Source organism: Lithobates pipiens, unplaced genomic scaffold, assembly GCF_037356315.1.
Source record: "Lithobates pipiens isolate NorthernLeopardFrog02 unplaced genomic scaffold, aLitPip1_a1.2 Scaffold_22, whole genome shotgun sequence".
NCBI lineage: Eukaryota > Metazoa > Chordata > Amphibia > Anura > Ranidae > Lithobates > Lithobates pipiens.
The window spans coordinates 109470238-109490195 of NW_027507784.1; the positions used below are offsets into that span (position 1 = coordinate 109470238).

At 44.5% G+C, this 19958-nt stretch overlaps 1 protein-coding gene across 1 annotated transcript in view; it reads left to right on the forward strand.

The window, feature by feature from the left end:
* Nucleotides 1–520: 520 nt before the first annotated feature.
* The window catches only part of AGPS (alkylglycerone phosphate synthase), a 317568-nt gene continuing 298130 nt past the window's right edge, over nt 521–19958 (forward strand). Inside the window, exon 1 of the mRNA XM_077448089.1 lies at nt 521–788. Within this exon, the coding sequence (XP_077304215.1) occupies nt 643–788 (146 nt within the window). The 5' untranslated portion in view covers nt 521–642. The remainder of the gene's footprint in view (nt 789–19958) is intronic.

The window sequence follows — 19958 nt, forward strand, 5'->3', positions numbered from 1 at the left end:
ACAGTCGTGGTAAATTCGTGAAGAGAACAATTCCGCCCATGATCAGGTGTGAATGGAGCATTAAATGATTTCAAAACACTTAGAAAATGTGACATCGAATCTAACCCACCCAGGGAAAGTATAACTAAAGGCAAAACACTGTTTTCTTTCTAGTTTTGGATAGAATGGAGAGGGGTTAGATCCCTGTCAGGTCCCTCTCTATTGTCATGTCTATGGTGATCACCAGGAGAGAAAGTAAAAGAAACTCGCACATTTTGAGTTGTTCTTATAACAGGAATAGAGGGGAAATCTTGTATTTGGTTCTGAAAGTTGTGGTGACTTAGAGCGGGCCTCTGCCTTCCTCCTTTCTAACACACAACGTTGGTCTGGAGTTCCTCCTCATCCCTGAGCCGTCCAATCCGGGCTCTCCCTCAAGTAATAGCTGTCATAGAAGAGGCGGTGATTGGCTGGAGCGGTTCACGTGAGGCCGAGCATCTATCCATTCCCAGCAGGTGAACTAAGGAAGTGTGAGGACCACGAGAGGAGACAGCGTTGTGTGGTTGCTAGGCGACGGCGAGCGCGCTGCATGCCGGGACGTCAAAAGAGAAATGCCCACGCTGTGACCTCTCCCTTAGGCCCCCCTTCGCTACACAACACGGAAGCATGGCGGCCGCTCAGGAGAGCCCGGTGTCCGCCTGTTCCCAGCGCCGGATGAGGATCCTCTCGGGGCACCTGCAACCCGCAGCCCCGCCCGCCATCTCCGCCAGCGAGTGCAAGGCCCCGGCGGCTCCCTCCATCCCCAGGAAGAGGTAGGTGGGGTGGGTGCGGTCCTGGCATGGCAGCAGGTGGAGGAGGCACACCTCGGAGGAGAGGAGACTGTTATCTGCCTTCCCAGCATCCTTCATGTCCCGCGGGGAGTGATCGAGAGCTCAGCACACCATCGGATCGGACGATCTGCTCTCAGCTCCCCATACATATCACTATCTCATTGTACAATCTCCAGCAGCCATGTTATTCGAGGACCTGCCTAAACGATCTGGATCCAAGCAGACAGATCCTTCTATCCCATGGAAGATGGGAGATTGTATAATCAGATTGCATAGTGTGTGGTCATCCTCAGTGTGTTACGACTCCAGCAATGTCCAGTTCCACAAACGATCGAGACAAAACTGTCACGGCCAAGGGACGAGCGACAGAGCTCATCCACCCAGGCCACTCAGCTGTGGCAGAAAAACCTTGCATTGGATGACGGCTTTGATGACAATGATGTGCGTTTTTACATGTAGATGGTTCCATACTAAGCGACTCACCAGGGTGTGAAAACTGCCATAGATTCACCCGGTGTGATCGAATGTTTCTACCACAACCCAATGACTTGACCACCATTAGATCCACCAACCACTATGGAGTACAAGGGCTTGGCTGGATACAGAGGGATTGGATCCTCCACATTACGTAGTTCTGGAAAATCTATTAGTAGTCATACACAGTGTGATAAAACCAAGCGATTGTCTGATGTGACAAAATGATCATATCGGACATCAAGCAAAATAAAGAGAGCCTGGCCAACTGATGAGGGACCCATAGCCATGTTTTGATAAATTCAAGTCAATTGTTGCAGTAGAAGAAGATTCAATGGTACGGAGCCGATCAATGGGGGATTTTCACACTCTTGCTTGTCACGATTGATCTACATGTGTGGGTGCAAAAAAAAAAAAGTGTCCACGGGGGGCTCATTTACACTTGTTTTCACACATTAAAGCGCCTATCGCCTCAAAATGAGTTCCCCTTTTTCTTTATATATTATTTTTTAAAGCTTCTGCGATGCTTCAGGGGTGCTTCACGGGGTGCTGTTTTGAAACTATAATGAAGCTTGGCAAATGCCCTGTGTGTTGATTTTCAATTAGTTTTAAAGGGGCCTAGTAAACAACCCCCCCCCCCCCCCCCCACCCCATTCAGTAGTATCCCCCAGAATTTCTGCTGAGTCCTCGCTCACCTCCTGATATATTGCTCTCACGCTGCCCACCACATGACATTCCTAGTTTCTGCTGATTCTCTGCCACTCCGTCTTCCTTCCACTATAGCGTAACCATGTTGCACACTATGTGTGCCGTCTGCTGATGATGCCTTTCTGGTTCACTTGGTTTCCCAGTACATCCTGGGATATCTCTTGCCTACAATTAAGGATGAGCTCCGGTGTGCTCGCACAGCCCACGTGCAGAGCCCGCCAGGAAGTCGGCACTGCGTTAATCACAGGCAGTGAGACCTTTCCCGATCTTTGCAGCCGCGCATTGGGACAATGTCTTGCTGCCTGTGATTAGCGCAGTGCCAACTTCCTGGCGGGCTCTGCACATGCTGTTTGCTAACTCACCGGAGCTCATCCTTACCTCCAATACCTCCAAAGCCAAATAAAAGCCTCTCAAAAGCTGCAGTTGCTATAAGCATTGTCCTAGACTTCTATGGAGGCTTTTAAACACCACTAAAGCGACATGAGGTATTATTTTTGAAGCAAATGCAATGTGTGAACAGTAAGCTTACCATTTTATTTAGTAACCGGGCTTTGATTGGAATTTGGAGCACTGTGAAGTGCCATGACATGTAAACATCCCTATCCACTGTCTATTACAGCCTAGGGGAGGGGGGAGGGAGGGTATGTTGGGTGGCAAAAATATGTCTCAAACACATTTTTTTTTTTTTTTTTTTTTTTTGCGCCCCCACCGCAAATCTAAAGGAAGCCCCACAGTTTAGCCTCATAGACCATGAATTGTTTTCTATGTATTTTATTCTTACCTCAACACTGTGTCAAGGTGGTTTGCAGTGCATTGCGCAGAATTGCAGACATTGTGTTTTTATGCATCACAACTCGCCACAGTGCACTGCTGTGTGTAGACTTGAATGAAGTGTCACTTCAATAAAATTGAAGTAAAAAAAAAAAAAAAAAGGTAAACTGTGCAATATGTGGTAACAGTGCAAAGGCTGCACCGTGTGAAAGGGGCCTAAGGGTTTGGCTCTACTTTATTTCAGACTTTCTTATGTACAGTCTCAATCAATCGGTAATGCCTTTGGTTTGTCTGGATCCCTTTGGTGGGCTGCTCATGTAGAGTCCTGACTTGGCAGAGGTTAGTACAGTGGGGTGCAGTCTGAAGTAAAGTCTGGGCACAGCCCTGTGTACACACAGACGTATTGGTCATCATGGGTGGATTGCTTTGTGTTGGAGCTGAGCAGACATTGCTCTACGATGATGAAATCTGCCATAGCATGAAATTCCCAGGACGCTTCGGTCTGGTAAGGATGAAGGAAAAAATGGTGTTGGGCCCCTCTCAAAATCCATACCAGACCCTTATCTTGGCATGCAGGTCATGGGGGGAGGGGGGCAGATGAGCGTAGCACCCCCCCCCCCCCCCGAACCAACCAGACCACATGCCCTCAACAACCTCACCCCATTTTTTGGGATAAATTTGGCATGAGGTTTCATTCATACCAGAAGTAAAGGAGTTGTTTTGATCGGTCAAATGACAAGTCGGATCAAAATCTGACCCCGTTCTTTAAAGTCACAGGCAAAGTTGGAGTGAAAGTTGTGTGCCTTTCGTGTCGGATTACTGTGAACATAGCCTTAAGGCTGGGTTCACACTAATATGTATTGGATGTGGATTTCCCCACATCCAATTTGCATGACTGGAGACTGACCGGCTCTCAATGGAGCCGGTTCACCCAGCTCTGGGGCGGCCACTGAGCACGCAAAAGAAGGGTCCTGTGCATCTCTGGCTCTGTTTCAGGTGCGACTTCAGCCAAAAATTCTGACCTGATTCGCACCTGAAACGGTGTACAGGGACACGGTGTAAAGCAGAACTATGGGCAGAACAGTGTTGTTTTTTTTTTTTTTTTCCTCCATTTTGGATAGAGCAAGGGAGGTTTTAAACCCCTGCCAGATGTTTTTTTGTTTTTTTATTTTTATTTTTTGCCATCTGTGTCCTATTTCAGAGATTTGCCTTCACTTCCTGTCTCATAGCCAAACAGGGAGTGAGAGAAAATCCCTGAAAAATTGAGGGAATCCCTTGGACACCCAGGTCACCATAACTAGTGTCCCCATTGAAAGATTTCCCCTCCTTACTTTTCTGGGCACAACCCAAAATTTGGGGATTTTTCTTTTACTGATAATGGTAAACAGGACAAATAGAGAGGCTAAATCTCCTTACAGGGGCACAGACAGCAAAAAAAAAAAAAATTGACAGAGGCTCTAAAGCCTCCGCACAGTATCCAAAACTGAAAAAAAAAAAATTGCCTTTAGTTTATACTTTAAATGTATATGTGTACATCTGACTACCTCAGAGTTGTCTAGGACCTAGGTCTTGTGTCTGTTTCCTTTTTACAGTGGTTATAGAAAAGAATCACACCCCCCCCCCTTAAAATCACATTAGGTTGCTTTGCAGCCTGAAATGAAGACATGCGCAGTTTGTTTTATCCAGCTGTATTTACTCAGTGCAACTTATAGCATCCACGTGAAGTATAGAACACCAACATGTCGGAAAACAAAAAAAAAATCACTGAGTTGGAGACAGGATCTCTCCCCCTCCTAAAAATGACTTGTAAAAAAGGCCTTAGGCTGGCATGGCCGGAGGAGATGGTGGTCCTGTATGCGGACAACCTCTTAATCTTTATGAACGATGTGGACTCCTCTCTCCGTGTAGCACTGCAAGTATTGACTGAGTTCTCAAGAGTAACAGCTCTGCGAGTGAACGGGTCTAAGTCTCAGCTGCTTGCTATTGGGCCCCGAAGCTAAATGGCTATCCCCGCCAGGTCTGCAACTACAATAGGTGGACAAATTGGTATACTTGGGGGTCCGAGTTTGGAGAGAATCCTCCAGTTTTATCATCTTAAATCTGGACCCAGTGGTTCAGAGTCAAGGCCAGGTTGAAAGTTTGGGAGAACCTCCTCTTATCCCTTTTAGGCTGCATTAACCTTCTAAAAATGAAAATAATACCCAAATTTACATACCTGTTTTGTAATTCCGCACAATGGATACCCTGTTCCTTCTTCACGAAACTGAATCAAATATTCTCCTCCTTCCTCTGTGGCCCAAATCTCCCTAGATTTAAATCGTCCACCCTAATGCATCCAGCGTCGCAGGGGGGTTTGGCATTTCCAGACTGTCAGAAATATTTTCTGGCAGCCCAACTGGTCACAGCAGCTTGGTGGCTAGTACTGGATGCGTCCAACCCCGCGACTGTCCTAGAGTCTGTGGTGGTTCACTCAGTAGAGGCCCTTTCACATCTACCCCTTCAAGGACCCAAATCCCTGTATGATTTAATCCCCTCCATGTTCATGACCCTAAAGGCCTGGAGAGCAGGACTGGGACTCTTCCACGGACTGCAGTCTCCCCTAACGCTCTCCTGTGGAACAACCCCATCTTATCCCATTTTTTTTCCGCACTACCAGACCCCAAAGATATGAATGTGCATATAAGACGGAGGTCGGCTTTTTTGGTACATCTCCTCCGAGTTTACTCCCTGGAACTGTCATTGCTTCGTCAATGTTGGACGCAGGATATTCTGGGACTTGACTCTGAGGGCTGGGAGAACATTTGGGATTGCTCATTCAAAATCCTTGTCTCACTTTGAGACCGCCTCATGCAAAACAAAATACTCCATCGTGCATATATTACCCCGTATAGATTGCATAAAATGAAAACCTCCCTGTCCACGGAGTGCTGGAGATGTACCAAAGATCCAGGCGATTTTTATACATGTCTTCTGGTCCTGTCCAGCAATTGGAAATTACTGGTTACAAGAGGTCTCTGCAATACAGGACGTAGTGGGAATAGATATAGCCCTAACCCTGCAGATATGTTTACTAGGCTTAGTAGAACTAGCCCCCGGTCACATCACATTCAGCTACCCATCACATTTTGCTACCTGCTGGAGTGCGCATGCTCGACGCCGCCATATGTGTTCCAACAGGGAGCCCCTGGCAGGCTCGCCACGCTTCGGGCTCGGCCTCGCTTTCCTTGGCATAAATATAATCAAACTCTATGTTCACTTGGATGGTGGGGCTTGAATTTAGACTCTGGGGTGGAACACATACGGGGGAGTCGCACATGCGCAGTCCAGTGGTTAGCCAACTGTGATGGGTCGCCATATTTGACAAAACCCCCATGATAGCAGAGAGAACCCTGATGGGACTTCTGCTCTTCTATGCCAGGAAGATGATCACCCTCTGCTGGAAGAAACTTGCTCCACCATCACTTTTTTACTATGGAAAAGACACGTAAATAATGTCTTGCCTCTCAGAATAGGGGTTGCCCAAAGAAAAGAAACATGATGGTGTGGGCCAAATGGTTGGCTGAGGCCTCCACGGCAACAGCTGAGTGAATGAAAATAATTGTGGATACTTTAGGGGCCCTTCCTATTGTAATTTTTACCTTGGTTCTATTTGGATTTTGTTTTTTCTGCTCTTGTCCCTTTTTTGTCTTGACCGGTAGCCATGATTTCTAGTTAATCTAATTGAGCAAGAGCCAATGTAGTAATTTAGGATATGACATGCTACAGCTGTTTGAAATTTATGTTAGATGCGATGCGCCGGCTGGCACTGACCCATGTGGGTCATGTTTCAATGCTGTGGCAGGTTAACTGTTTGTCTGTCGGTAAATGTATGTTTTTAATACTCAATAAAAAGAGTAAGGAAAAAAAAAAAAACCCTGTAAACTCAATCGGGTGTAGCTAATCACTTTCTCAATGGCGCACAAATCCATTTGCAGTGCGATTTTTTTTTTTTTTTTTTTTTTTTTTTTTTTTTTTTTGAGTCCAGTAGGATTATCAGTTCAGGTGATTTTTATAATATATATATTTTCAGTGTCATACACTTACACGTCAAAACGGATCCACATGTGTGAAAGGGGCCTAATATGGATGAGTAGGAATACAGGCGTGTTTTTACAATCTACATTTGCGTGCGTATGACCACCTACACACCTGCTAAGCTGTTAAATGTTTAGTCAGAAGGGTGTGAACTGACCAGAAATTCTGCCATTTCCCTAGATAACAAAGAATGTAATTTTACTGGTTTTTGTGCCTGTTGGCACTTTAATGGCATTGTATGATTTGAAGTGTCTTGCTTTGATTGGCTAATAATCTGTATGTACCTACTACTTTTGATCCACCTGATGTTTTATTTAAAGTGATAAGTGGTAAAATTAAAACAAAAAATGTCATACTTGCCTCCACTGTGCAGCTCGTTTTTCAGAGTGGCCCCAAACCTGCTCTTCTGGGGTCCCCTGGCGGCTCGCATGGCTCCTCCCCACATCAGATAAACCCCCTGGGGTGGGGGGGGGGGTTACCTTGCGGGCGCGCTCCCGAGCCCAGCATTCAACGTCCATAGAGGCCGAATGCAGGATTCGGCCCGCTCCCCGGTGCTTGTGTCATAGATTTGATTGACAGCAGCGGGAGCCAATGGCTGTGCTGCTAATAATCTATCCAATCAAGACCCAGGACCCCGGGCAGGGAGACAGCATGTCTCCATGGGACAAGTTTGAGGTTTCAGGTAAGTAAAATGTGGGGGCTGGGGGACTGGTCACTGACAGGTGTTTTTTCACCTTAATGTATACGATACATTAAGGTGGGAAAACATGAAGGTTTACAACCCCTTTTAAGGACTATTTTAGGAACAGTGGAAAGCAGTGAAAGTGAAAAAGTGAATAGTCTATAAAAGGAATTTCTGTAGGAAATCTCTCTGCAGAACAATGCGTGTTGCAGGCAGAGGTAGAACAGTTGATGTATTATGTTCATGGTGGAGAGGGCTGAGACAGACTAGTGCCAATCTGTTATCAGACTCCCCTTTGTTAGGCATGGACAATCCTTCCCATACACCAATGCCAACAGCAGCACAGTAAAAACAAGCTTTTTTTTTTTTTTTTTTTGTGGCCTCTTGAAATGAATGTCGTGTCTTGCTGATCATACATGGAGTTGAGTTATTTTAGATTAATTCAAGAAATCCGTGCAACATTTCCATTATTTTCAAACTTTTCTGAAGGATGTCCATAGACTAGAGTTGGACATGTTAAAGTGGTTGTAAACCTCCAACATGAAATATGAGCAAGCATTTCCCTCTACAATGTGTACTTGTCTCAATCTAGAGCACTAAGGCCTGGTTCACACTTATGCATTTTTTTATTTTATTATTTATTTATTTTATTTATTTTTTTACTGCATTTTCAGTTCTGCAGAAACATACTACAGTCCATTTAAAATGGTTTCCTATGGATGCAGTTCACATCTGTGCAATTTTATGGAAAGGGCCAGGATTATTATTTATTTATTTTTTTTCAGTTTTTTTGGTTCCATAGACTTTAATTGATCAAAAATGTGCATTAAAAAACGCAAAATGCACCTGACATATGCAACCTGCATAGATGTGAACCAGGCCTTAGTGTCATTTCTGTCTGCTGCTTATGCTGGTGTAACAACACCCCGAGTATGAAAGGGGTTAAAGTCGTTTAGGACATTCCCTTCCCAAACACCAAGGCAGCTACCGAACACTCCGCTCAGCCGAACAAGAAACCCATACGAATAACTCTCTCTACCCCCCCCCCCCCCAAGTACGAGACGAGGCTCTGTGTTGAGGTTCACATGGAAATTAATCTTTATTTTGAGCTCTCACACAAATATATACAGCGGGATGAACATACAACCTCTCGCCAGAAACCTAATTAACATGAGCGAATAATCGAATCCTTTAGACAGCCTAGATCAGGGCTCGACAAACCCCAGGTCGCCAATGCGACCAGAAATCGCAACCTGGCGCCTAAGCTGCCACCAGCCCACTCACTATTGATGCCCCAGACATGCAGCGCATGAACACTGGCTGCCGTCCTCCTCCCTCCTCCACACTTGGCGGCGCCGCGCTAAGTGTGTGAAACTGACAAACAATGGAGAGAGGAGGATCTGTCAGATTTCAGCTTGATGTCGGGGTGGGCGCGACCCAGCAGCTATCAAACACCAGCCAATGGGATCTGGGCGGGCCGCTACGTGTATGTGGCCCCGCCCCTTTTCTTAAGCAGGCCAATCGTTGGCTGGTGTTTGATAGCTACTGAGTCGGCCCCGCCCATTCCGACATTAAGCTCAATTCTGACAGCTCCTCTGTTACATTTCAGTAACAAAAATTTTGGAAAAAAATACTGCGCTAAAGAAATCTCTCAACAATCAGTCTAAATATCTAAAGGCTGCGATTGATATGATGTGATGCACACCTATAAAGCATATAAGTCAGGAATTTAACAGTTACATTTCAGTAACAGAGTGCTCCGTGTGAAACCTGCCAGTGCCACCGCCAAGCAGTGCCACCTGCCAGTGTCACCTGCTAGTTCCAACCAGTGCCACCACCAATCAATACCACCTGCAACCACCAACCAGTGCCACCTGCTACCAGTGCCACCTACCAATGCCACCGCCAACTAGTGCCACCTGCCACCGCCAATCAGTGCCAACTAGTGCCATCTGCCAACACCAACCAGTGCCACCACCAATCAGTGCCATCTGCCAGTGACAACTAGTGCCACTTCCAAACCAGGGCCACCTGCCACTTCCAAACCAGTGCCACCTGCCAATGCCATCTGGGAGTTCCACGTGCCAACCAGTGCCACCGCCAACCAGTGCCACCTGCCAGTGCCACCGCCAATCAGTGCCACCTGCCACTACCAATCAGTGCAACGTGCCACCTGCCAGTGCTACCGCCAATCAGTGCCAACTAGTGCTACCGCCAACCAGTGCCACCTGCTACCAGTGCCACCTACCAATGCCACCGCCAACTAGTGCCACCTGCCACCGCCAATCAGTGCCAACTAGTGCCATCTGCCAACACCAACCAGTGCCACCACCAATCAGTGCCATCTGCCAGTGACAACTAGTGCCACTTCCAAACCAGGGCCACCTGCCACTTCCAAACCAGTGCCACCTGCCAGTTCCAAACTAGTGTCACCTGCCAATGCCATCTGGGAGTTCCACGTGCCTGCCAGTGCCAACCAGTGCCACCGCCAACCAGTGCCACCTGCCAGTGCCACCGCCAATCAGTGCCACCTGCCACTACCAATCAGTGCAACGTGCCACCTGCCAGTGCTACCGCCAATCAGTGCCAACTAGTGCTACCGCCAACCAGTGCCACCTGCCAACACCAACCAGTGCCACCGCCAACCAGGGCCACCTGCCATCACCAACCAGGGCCACCTGCCATCACCAACCAGGGCCACCTGCCACTTCCAAACCAGTGCCACCTGCCAGTGCCAATAGTGCCATCTGCCAGTTCCAACCAGTGCCATCTGCCAGTGCCAGCCAGTTCCATCTGTTACCAGCCTTACTCTTTCTGGCCAGCCCATAACCCTGATGTAACAGCGTTTCATTAGTTATTGACTGGGTGCTCCATTGTGAGTTAGGGATAGGGGGTGAAAATGAGTGGCCTTACCCCAGGAGCTGACAATCCATACCACTCTAAAAAAAAAAAACTGGCTCCTAAATTCAAAGCAAATTTGTCAACCCCTGGCCTAGATGACTTGGAGACATGACCTTTAGGACAGGCCTCATGTCTCCTAGCTCACCGACTATACAATGCACATTATCATGCATCTCATTCATACAATTGCAGGGCTAATTAGCACACTGGATGAAAATACTCCTTTAGAAGCTGTGACAAGTCATACTAGACTAATTTAATTTACATTATAGCAGTCAGACAGAGACAGGTGGCTGGAATTGACATCAGCATCTCCTCACAGTATGTGTCCTAACAGTATGAATCGGACACTAGTTGTAATATGGCAACTACAGGGTCCCCAGAGTATGTGTCTCTTGGGGGGGGGGGGGGGGATATGGACGCAAATCTAAAGTAACGCCACCTCAAGGGTCCCCAGGCATACAGCTCACAAAGAGCACCGTTCCCCCAAATGCCAGTGCCCATAATCGGTCTGCACGAGGCCAGCATTCAGTCCCCTCCAAAAGCCTCTTTCCCGGCTAGGTCTGTCACAGCTTGCCATACGCTATACGAAAAATTGGCTGAAATTTGGTCATTTAGACAGTTTGTTTGTTTTTCAGCCAGTCAGTGGGCACAAAATCGATAATCGTTGGGATGTTTTTGTGCCGAAAAAAAACAAAGGATGAGTTTGGAAATTTTCTGCTCAACGAATGATAAATTGAATGGTTAATGTGTTTCCCGTCTGAACTGTCTGCACTTGGTATATGTAAAAAAACAAAAAATGCATTCATGTCCCCCTGAACCATTTATCGGTTATTACATGATGGCACTATCGTTTGCGCTCATAGCCGAGTGTTTTTCAAAAATGGGTTCGGCCGCTCTTTTGTATAGTCAGTATAAGACCCTTCTGACAAGGTTTCCTGATACCAAGAGACCATTGGTTACGGAGGGGGAGCTCCAGCTGATTGACAGCCTCAGCTCTGTTCTGTGTGCTGTGTGTTTGGCGTCTCACACTTCCCTCCAATCAGCTCTTAGAGCTCTCCTCACTGAGCGCTGCAGTGTGTAATTTCAGCTCCCTGACCCTTTTTTTTATTTTTATTTTTTTTCCTTTTGACAGCTCAGGCAAGCTGTATAAATTCTGGACTTTTAACGGATGTAGAGATAAGACTGCAGATAATCAGATACAACTTATGTAGGAGGCTTTGTTTAATCTCTGTGCATCACCTGAAGCCAGTCGCTTCAATGGGTATTTTTGGAAGGTTTTTTTACCACTTCCTGCCCACGTTGTAGCCAAAAGATGGCTACAGCATGGGCTTACTTTGCTGGAAGGCCGCCATATGATGTCCTCAGCTCTGTTTTACCCAAAGATGGTGGGTTTAATCAGACCCTTGCTTCCTCCTCTTGGGTTCTTCCAACCATAGGATCTTTCACCGACGGCGTCCCTTCTACCTGGGAGTTTTGGGTGTTTCTGCCCATCATTGTTCAGGCACGTCTTGTTACGTTCTGTATAATTTTTAAAAAATTACAAATTGGGGAGAATAATTCCAGTCTTTTAGAAGAGATGGGTACTTTTTAGGAGACCCAAGTGAAATGTTTGTACTGTAAATAGGTTTTTACCGACCAAAAATTTGGAGACGGATGAAAATTTTCTACAGATCTACTTCTCACATTTTTGGCGATGTGTAGACCTGACGTACTCATGAGTTTGGATTATTTATTTTATTTTTTATTTTTTTTTCACCATTTCCGTACATTCAAGTTGTGTGTTTGTAATCCATTGGCCACAATTTCCGAACTTCATGGAAGAATCTTTTGCCATCCACATCACTGTAAAGGATTGATAGTAAATTGACCCCACTGTCTGTAATTCCTTAACCACTTCCCACCCGGCCGATGCATATATACGGCCGGGTGGGAGCCGTCTACTCCTGATAGGACGTTCAGGAACGTCATTCAGGAGTAGCGGGATCGCGCGCGCGCGCCCGCGCAGCGGCGCGATCCCGATGTGCTCGTGTCACCCGGACACGGCACATCTCAGATCGGCAGGAGGGCTCTGTGATTGGCCCTCCTGATCACATGACGGCCGTGTCCAATCACGGCCGTCATGTGATGTAAACAAACAGCCGGTTGCTAGGCAATCGTCTCTCCTCTCCTCACACGGAAGTCACCGCTGAGGAGAGGAGAGCAGAACGCTGCAGCCGGCTGATGATCAGTGAGTATGGGCTGCTTTTTACAGCTTTTTACTCACTGATCATCAGTGTAGTGTAAACACACAACACACCACACAGTCCCCACACATGTCCCCAAAACACACATGTCCCCAAAACATACATGTCCCCAAATAATAAAAACACATGTCCCTAATAATAAAAACATGTCCCCCACATATATCCCACTAAAATCACATGTCCCAATGATTATCTGCACACATATGTACGTGATCACCTGCACACATATGTACATGATCATTTGCGTACATATGTCCGTGATCACACAAACCAATTATTATACACTTAACGGAATTTTTTTTACCAAAAACATGTAGCAGAATACATTTTGGCTTAAATTTATGACAAAATTTGATTTTATTGGATTTCTTTTCAAATAGAAAAAAGAAAATATTGTTTTTTTTTCCAAATTTCCGCTATTTTTGCGCTTATATCGCAAAAAAAAAAAAACGGAGTCGTGAATAAATAACACCAAAATAAAGCTCTATTTGTGCGAACAAAATGATAACAATTTCATTTGGGTACAGTGTAGCATGACCGCGCAATTGTCACTGAAAGCGCTAGAGCGCTGAAAGCTGAAAATTGGGCTGGGAAGGAAGGGGGTGAAAGTGCCCTGTATTGAAGTGGTTAAGAGTGAAATATCGACTGAAAAATGCATTAAAATAACACATGCGGAAACAATTGTACAATGTTCAATTCGCTAAGAATTTGCCGGTAAATGGCTCACGTGGTAATGACTGGATCTTTTCAACGGGTAATTTATTGCCCAGTAACTAGTTAAGCAGGTGCTGGGAAGCCGGCTGCCACGTCCTTAACAACGGATCACTCTCCCCATGCCAAAATGTAATTTATAAAAAACAGCAAGGGGTTGTAAAGGTCCCTCCCTTTTGTTATTAAAAAAAATAAAATAAAATGTCGTACTTGCCTCCTCTGTGCAAGGGTTTTGCACAGAATGGCCCCGATCCTCCTCTTCTGGGTTCCCTCAGTGACGCTCCTGGCTTCTCCTCTTCTCAAGTGCTGTATTCCATGGAGGCACTCTGCAAGACTCGGGTCCAGCTCAGTATCACTGGATTTGATTGACAGCAGTGGGAGCCAATGGTTCCCGCTGCTATCAATCCAGTGAGGACCTGAGACAGCAACGGGAGCTGCTGGTATGATCGGGGTCAGGCAAGTAAAGGGAGGGGGGGGGGCTCCGTGGGGGTGAATGCATTAAGGTGAAAAACCTTATGTGGCAGACCGGCATCCCGGCCCACTCCTTTGTGGTGGGTGGGCCCGGAGTCCGGGTCTGCCACTGAGCTGTCATGTTGGTGCTCAATATCGTGACCTGGAACCCTTGACTGTCCCAATACTACTGATTTAGGCAAGTTTTAAAGGAGTATACCCTCTCCAACCAATATACGTAATCTGGTACAGTGGTGCTATAACTACAACATTCGAAATCCAATCAAAAAAAAAAAACTTTTCATAAAAAAAAAAAAGTCCAATCCAACTTAAACACTCTGTCCCCTCGCGAGTCAGTATAAATGTGTATTCTTGTTTGCAGGGGACCTTCACAAAACCCCACGGGCTCCGTGACGCCAAGTCCCCGCAGGACACTCGCTCATCGGGTAAAATTGCTTCTCCTGATCGGCATAATCAACTTTTACTCTTAATGCTTCACTCCCACAGCAAGACTCTGGACATCGAGAGACTCTCTGCACTATTGTGGATCATCCTTAAAAACACCACTTTTTAATTTGCATTGGAAGGTTTGGTGTTTTGTGAAGATTCATTAACATTAAGAACACACATTTTTTATATGAAGATTATATAATTTGGACACTGGGTGTTTTTTTTTTTTTACGTTGGATTAGACTTTATCGAAAATAATAAACTGTGTGTGTGTGTGTGTGTGTATATGTGTATGTATGTATGTATGTATGTATGTATGTGTGTGTATATATATATATATATATATATATATATATATATATATATATATATATATATATATATATATATATATATATATATATATATATATATATATATATATATATATATATATTCTAAAAAATGATTGCATTTCTATGTACTGTGGGAGAACGGATATAGTGAATGCAGGGTCCTAGGTTTAGTAACATGTTAAAGCGGAGGTCCGCCCACCACTGCACAAATGAAAAGCCAGCAGCCAAGCAAACTGCAGCTGCCGGCTTTTACTAATAGTACAATTGCCTGCCCTGAAGTCCAGCAATGTTGTCACTGCAGCAGATGTTTCCATCGGCTGTCAGGTGCTGATGCCACCATTGCAGGTAAGGGAACCTGGCAGTGTAGCCTTATGGCTTCATGCTGGGAACCCTAATTGCGCATGCGCGAGGCTCCACTCTTCTCTCCTACTGGCCCGGCAACAGGGGGAGGAGGAGGGAACCGAGCGGTGATATTAATAGCCATGGCTCCCCAAAGTGGTAACAGGATACCTGTCAAAGATGGCTATCTTGTCCCCCCGCCCCAAAAGGTGCCAAATATAGTGGGGGAGAAGGAGACAAATGAGTGTCAGTTCCACTTTTGGGTGGAATGCCGCTTTAAGGGGGCAGCAGTAACTTACTTTTTGTGGCGCAGAGGTGAAATTGTTGAGTATTAGTGCACAATAATCTTGATTGAAGGATACATTTAAAGGACTTTTAGTTACATTTAAAAAAAATAAATAAAATCTTAGCAGTTAGGTGGGGGGAGGGTTAGTCTGTGTCCAGAAATCCGTTTTGAATAGAGGATTATCTGGGGTCAGTAAATCCCAAAGACGTGGTTTTTGCTACCAGTAGTTTGTTGGTGTAAAATGTATTTACTTGGTTTGTCCTCCGTTAACAAGGTCATAATACTATATTGCCAAACACTCGAGATTAGAGGCCTCCTTTACCCTATTCAGTGATGTATTTATTTACAGAAGGTCACTAACCTTGCCACACACTATAGATTTTCATTATAGCGGGTTTCTTGGATGAGCAAAATTCACCAATACCTGCCTGATTGGTTCTAAATGGAGTGCACTGGTAAGGTAGGATTTCACAGTCCATAGTTTATTGGTGTGTTTAGTTGATTCTGTGTGACCAAGAAAAAAATATGACTGGTGTGCGTCCAGCTAATTGAATCTGACTAGCGGTTTTTCAATTGCATTTATTTGGGGAAAAAAAATTATTATTACTTTTTTTTTTTTTTTTTCAAAAATAAATGCAATTGAAAAAACCGCTGCATGAATACTGTGTGAAATATTTTTTTTTTTTTTTTTTCAACGATTGCCAGTTTATCCTCTTAGGTCTCTGCTAAAAAAATATATATATTATATTTGGGGCTTCTAAAGTAATTTCTATCAAAAGATAATGATTTAAACTTTTAAACAAAAAGTTCCAGAAAAGGCCTGTTTAGCAAGTGGTTAAAAGATGCTGAAAAATTAGGGTTTAAAGACCCTTTAATGATAAAAGGTGATGATACTATTCCTGTATATTGTGATATGTATTCATACAAACCTGGTTGTGGCATTTTTGATATTTCTGGCTGTTAATATATTAACACCAAGGAAGTTGTTTTCTACACATACTGTATTGTGTGATGTCGTTGCCATCCAGTGTCTAGACTTTACATTGGTTGTTGCTGACTTATTTTACTAGTTACTGTTCCTTTACTTAGAATGATGTGGTTTTCTGCTTCATGGTTGCATCATAGAACCGTTTGATAATGCTGAACTATGAACTGCTTCAACTTCGTTCAAGACATGATGTAAACTTGGGGAAATTTGTCAACTGGTGTTTAACAGTTAAAGTTCATCAGTGCCCAGACTACGGGCAGTAAATGAATAACAATGTTAACAAGCTATAAAGAGCTTTAAATGAGTCCTATGGTTACAGCATGCGCTTCAGTTTTATTACATTGGCCTTGTAATGGCAATAAAAAAAAAATAGGCATTTTTTCACAATCTGATATAATCTTGCTTGAAAAATTGAATTTCATGTTGAGTTCTGCCTGTCCGTTGGCCATCTCTTTTCACAACTTCCTGGATTACTTGCTTGCTGTGCAGCTTTTCTGCTGGTTTCAATATCTAAAGACTACATATTGCCTGTTACACACATCAACTTGATGGTGCAGCGCATATACAATAGTAAGCTGATGGTTCGCTATCATTTTGCATTTTCTGTGGTCCTCTGGGGGACATAAACCTTCTTTTTTTTTTTTTTTTTTTTTTTTTTTTTTTTTTTTTTTTGGCCTTTTTTTTCCCCTTTCCAGCTCACTCCTTTTTCTATAACATTGGTACTGCGTTGACTGGGTATCTCACCTACCTTCACAGTGGATGATTTCTAGGGCTCTGGCAAATTTTTAAGTCCTGGCGGACTCGTCTGTGCATCATGTCCTACAGGATAGGGGATGACATCGATTTGGAGATCCAGACTGCCTTTACTAGGGATCAGGGCCCAGAGGGAACTGATAATGAACAGATTAAACAACTCTTTTTAAACGGCATAAAAAATGAACTATTTGGTATCTAAATTGTAAATGGGACATCTCTTTGCTGGAATCTCATATTAAAGAGTTATCCCAAGGGACGTACATGAAAAGGTGGTGCCTGCAGAAGATCTGCACACCTAGATTCATGGAAAAGTGAAAGGCAAAATGTCTGGTGCATGGGCTGTCTGTTTTTGAACTGATAGTCGATTAAGAAAAAGCTCCGTTAGATGAGCTTAAAATAGAACCGGAACAGAGTAGCAAAGTACTGGAACCTCTTAAGGGAGAATTTGATTTTGAGAAATACAATGATATACTTAAAAAGGAAATGGAGAAAACCCTGGAGCATCTTATGACGATGAAACTGAATAAATTTGGACGATTTTGAAAAAGGTGAGGTCTTTGATCTCACAGTAACCAAGGGGTGGAGCCAGAGTAGGCATAATGGACCTAGATCTACCACCCACTCCAGAAATAGACAGCATTCCTCAGCTAGTGAAAATGGTGACAATATCAAAACTGTTAGTTTTGTACATGTAGAGGAGGCTGAAGTCACAAGCCTGGGCCCTTTTGGGGATTTTCCCAAAGAGGAGGGAAAATTAGACATAGAAGGCAGAGGAAGCGGAAGGGAAGGCAACATCAGGGGGACATGTCCCAAAACTCAAAAGCAGTTAAGAACACGCAGTACTAAGCATTAGAGGGGTGTAAAATCCTGGCTCTATCAGTGCCCCCTACAAACGATATGAGGGTTATTAATCTATCAAACATTCCACTTGAGGAAAGACACATTAACCTTTAAAGCAAGGGGCTGTCCTTCTTCTCTCCATCAGCATCTATGGATGAGTTCACAGTATATAAAGATATTAACCTATTTTTTGCGCAAGGCGATTTTTCACATCTGGCATACTGGCCACAAGGACGGTACTCAAACTGGTGATTCGTCGCCTGTGACCTTTGAAGATGAGGAAAGAGCTGCCTTGGAAAACTTGGTAGCTCTCCTGGATGAACAGATGTGTTCTGAGGACGAATCTGACTCTAATAAAATTAGGAGACCCAGTACCCTTTATATTAAATCAACTAAAATGCCTCCCTTTTTATACAAGCATTACTGGATGAAAGTCTTTCTTGATCTTGTTAAAGATGATCTTAATAAAAATCGACTAGTCATGGCGTGGCCTCGACAATTTGTCCAATGAAGAAAGGAAGGCAATGTATGAGCTGGAGCGGGCAAGGGATTTGATAGTCAAAAGTAGTGATAAGCGGGGTAATGTGGTCTTACTGTCTAGTGATCTAATATGAAAGGGAAATTTTCAGGCAGCTGGGCGATACCTAAACTTACTTGAAACTGACGTCCAGCCCCTTCCCTGCTCTAGTTGAAAATCTCTTGACCAACAAGGAGTGGGACTACCTGGGCATGGGCAGAATACAATAACCCCACCTTCTATGTAATCCTGAAACACAAATCTCTCACCAATCCACCTGCTAGGCCTATCGTCATGGTGATGTCACTGCCTTCCTATGTCCAGAATAGTCGTGATGTCCTGGTTAAGTGGCAGGGATTCCCCCTGGGGCCCTGCTGGTGGGGATCGACTGAGTCTCTACACGCTGATACCCCACAAGTGGGGCCTCAGTGCAGTCTCCTTTTTTTCCTGGCGATGATCCATCCTGAGTTTGGTGCTAAAAACAAGATTATTCTGGAGTTTCTAGAACTCGTTTTGAGTAATAATTACTTCCAATTTCTCGATGCATACCATCAACAGACTGGGGGACAGCTATGGGAGCACCTTGAGCTCCATCTAGGCCTCTGGAAGCTGGAGACAGTCTGCCAGATGTCAATGTATCTCAGCGGGTACTTACCTGGCTGGGATACATTGATGATGTCTTTATGGAATGGTGATGACTAGCAACTCCATGAGTTTCTATCGGCTCTAAATAATGAGAGAAACAGGTTAACCCATATAGTAGACCCCAGACAATTTCCTTTCTTTTTTAATCAGAAAAAAAATATTTTATTGTTGCAAGTACGTAAACACATACAGATATTTGGGTTACATACATCTCAGTTGAAAACTTTGTCATTGCAGTACAGTCTACAGTGCATATCCGATGTCCCCAAACCTGTGTACCATGCTGGCAAATCTAACTCCAGTTCTCGAACGGAGAACTGTAATATTAAAACTAGCAAACAAAAACAGACATCCATTAACCCAGAAAGCGTCACACCAGGTTTTAGCAAACGGAGTGAAACTTCCACCTGTATATCCTACCTCATTGTCACCCTATCGGTGCATGGTTCCATTAGATCACCAATAATCTAAGTATAAGTTGGGGGAGGGGGGGGGCACTCGTGGGGACTCCAACCATTTTTGACATATTTTGGTCAATTTGTTCGGCACCTTTTTGTGCTGGTATGTGTGTTTCTCTCTAAGAAGTATCCTATTCACCTCCTGAACCCATTGTTAGGATGTGGGGGCATGAGGGGAAATCCAATACTTTGCTATTACTTTCCTAGCCTCGGTATCGCTATGTATGTCTGAGGGGGATGCAGGTCCTCCTATAGTCCTCCCAGCAGGCAGTTGACTGGCTTGGGTTGGAGTTGAGTAGTATAAGTAGAATTTAATGATGTCCAGTACTGCCTGCCAATACCTAACTAGTTTGGGGCATCACCAAAGCATATGAATTAATGTTCCTTGGTGTAACGATATTTTGGAAATAAAGGGGAGTCTTCTACCCCACCTGTGCAGTTGTGTTGGTGTCCGGTCGTCATTATTTGATTCCATCTCTCCATCTATGGGGCCTACATCAGCCTCCTATTTTCCTCTACAG